At 49.0% G+C, this 2,316-nt stretch overlaps 1 protein-coding gene across 1 annotated transcript in view; it reads left to right on the top strand.

Moving 5' to 3' along the window:
- Positions 1–1,374: 1,374 nt before the first annotated feature.
- The window catches only part of LOC104986254, a 2,634-nt gene continuing 1,692 nt past the window's right edge, over positions 1,375–2,316 (top strand). Inside the window, exon 1 of the mRNA XM_010836736.1 lies at positions 1,375–2,175. Coding sequence (XP_010835038.1) covers positions 1,645–2,175 — 531 coding nt within the window. The 5' untranslated portion in view covers positions 1,375–1,644. The remainder of the gene's footprint in view (positions 2,176–2,316) is intronic.

Genomic DNA, 2,316 nt, shown 5'->3' with positions numbered 1-2,316 from the left:
GGCTGGATTCCAGTATCCCTCCCAGATCATTCCAGAAGGACCACTGCCCTTTCTCTCCAGCATTTTACAGTTTTTTAAAGAGAAGCAATTTACAATGAAACATAGATTTTGTGTGTATATTGGTTGGGCTTTTGACATATTCATACACTTGTTAACCTCTGTTAAGATAGAGACCATTTCCATCACCCATCAAGTTCCCCATAAAGTGCCCCTTTCCAGTTACTCCTGGTCCAGTCAGAGGTAACTACTGTTTCAGCTTTTCCTGCTTTAGATTATTTTGCCTATTCTAGACGTTCACAGCCAAAGAATTGATGCTTTCGAGTTGTGGTGCTGGAGGAGACTCTTGAGAAGATCAAACCAATTAATCTTAAAGGAAATCGACCCTGAATGTTCATTGGAAGGACTGAGAGTGAAGCTCCAACACTTTGGCCACCTAGTACAGAGAGCTGATTAGTTGAAAAAGACCCTGATGCTGGGAAAGATTGAGGGCACAAGGAGAAGAGGGTGACAGAGGATAAGACGGTTAGATAGCATCACTGACTCAGTGGACGAAAGTTTGAGCAAACTTCAGGACATAGTGAAGGACATAGGAGCCTGGCGTGCTGCAGTCCATGGAGTGGCCAAGAGTCAGATGCGACTTAGTGACTGAACAACAGCAAGACCCTCACAGACATGGGATCAACTGCATGTTCTCTTCTCTCCCGCATGGTGTTGGGCCTCACCCACCGCCGTGCGGGCGTCAGCCCTTTACTGCCTCCTCTGAGCAGTGCTGTATTGTACAGACTGCAGTTAGTCCATCCATTCTCCTGTGGATGGACGTGTGGGCCGTTTCCAGTTCTCTGTTATGATAAATAAAGCTCTATGAACATTCATGTGCAAGTAACTGAGTACACAGAAGTTTTCATTTCTCTTGGGTAGATATCCAGGAGTGAAATTAATGAGTCCTGGTTAAGGTGGGCGTAGCATTTCCCCTCCTACCAACAGTGGAAGGGAGTGCTGGTGTCATCAGCATCTCTATTCTTTGCAGTCTGGTGGCTCTGCTCTGACGTTTCAGTGTGGCTCCAGTTTGTATTTCCCCAGTGGTTTATGATAATGAGAACTTCTTTTGAGTTCTTACTGGCCATTCATATACTTTTTTGACCATAGCTTTTAAAAATTGATATGTTTCTCTTCCTTAATAAAGCACTGTAACTTGTTAAACAGGCATTTACCACATGAATTGAATTTTTTGCTCATCTTTCAGTGACGATTATCAAAGATAGATGGATAGGAATTGATCTTTGCCAAGAAGCAAAGTCGTGTGTTTTTATCCAGTTATTCCAAATTCCCACTCTCTGGGTTTCTGGCCAGTGCTGGGTGTATGATGCTCTTTCTTTCTATTTTTTTGGCCACACTGTGTGGCTCATGGGCTCTTGGTTCCCTGAGCAGGGGTTGAACCGGCACCGCCTGCACTGGAAGTGAAGAGTCTTAGCCACTGGACCTCCAGAGAAGTCTCTGTATGATGTTCTTGAAGAGAGTTCTGATACATCATAGGACTGAGAGGACCCCTCTGCCTGAAAGCTCACAGAGGTGTGTTGGGGGAGGGAGCAGAAGTGCAGAGACTGCAGCTGAGAAAAGGGAGGAAATGACGCACAGCCTCGAGGGATGGATTCTTGCTTGCCTCCTGGAGAATCGTGGCACCAGAGAACTTTCTTTCAGGTAGAATCTTATTCTTTCGATGGAGAGCATCATTTGTTAGCCCCCTTGGCAGAGGTTCCTTGGAGCCAGAGAACAGCTCCGAGCCCCCAGGAAGCTCAGGCCCTGGTGCAGCCCAGCACAGCCCTTGTCACCTCCCTGCCCAGTTGTGACGGAGACGCGGAAGCCAACCTCGGTTCCATTTTCTCGGCTTCTTTTCCTCCTTCTGCTGGTGCTGCACCTGTTCCCCGCTCATTAGTGGCTCACTGTGGGAGGACTTTGCTGAGACACCCAGGACTGTCCCCGCGGACCTTAGGAGAGGCCCCAGGGCAGGAAAAGGAGAAGAAAAACAGGAAAAGAAGCTGGGGTGGGAAAGGGAGTGGGGGAAGCGGGGGAACTGAGAGTCGCTGTGGAGTGTTCCAGCTGCAGCCCTGCGCTGCCTGGAGGGTCGTGAGAAAGGGAGACCGAGGACCCCGCATCCTCTGGGACTCCACTCCACCTGTAAGCGCTGGATTAGAACACGTGGGGGCGAAAACTAAATGATCAGCAACAGCCGGGTGTTAGGAAGACAGTTTAGAACCCAGAGGGCTGTCCTGAAGCCCGCCTTGTCTTACGTGTGTGTGGTGTGGGGGGGGGGGGTCG

The sequence above is a fragment of the Bison bison genome, unplaced genomic scaffold (genome assembly GCF_000754665.1).
Source record: "Bison bison bison isolate TAMUID 2011002044 unplaced genomic scaffold, Bison_UMD1.0 scf7180017864065, whole genome shotgun sequence".
Lineage (NCBI taxonomy): Eukaryota > Metazoa > Chordata > Mammalia > Artiodactyla > Bovidae > Bison > Bison bison.
Note: the sequence above shows the minus strand (reverse complement) of the source record. Positions and strands in the feature narration are given on the sequence as shown.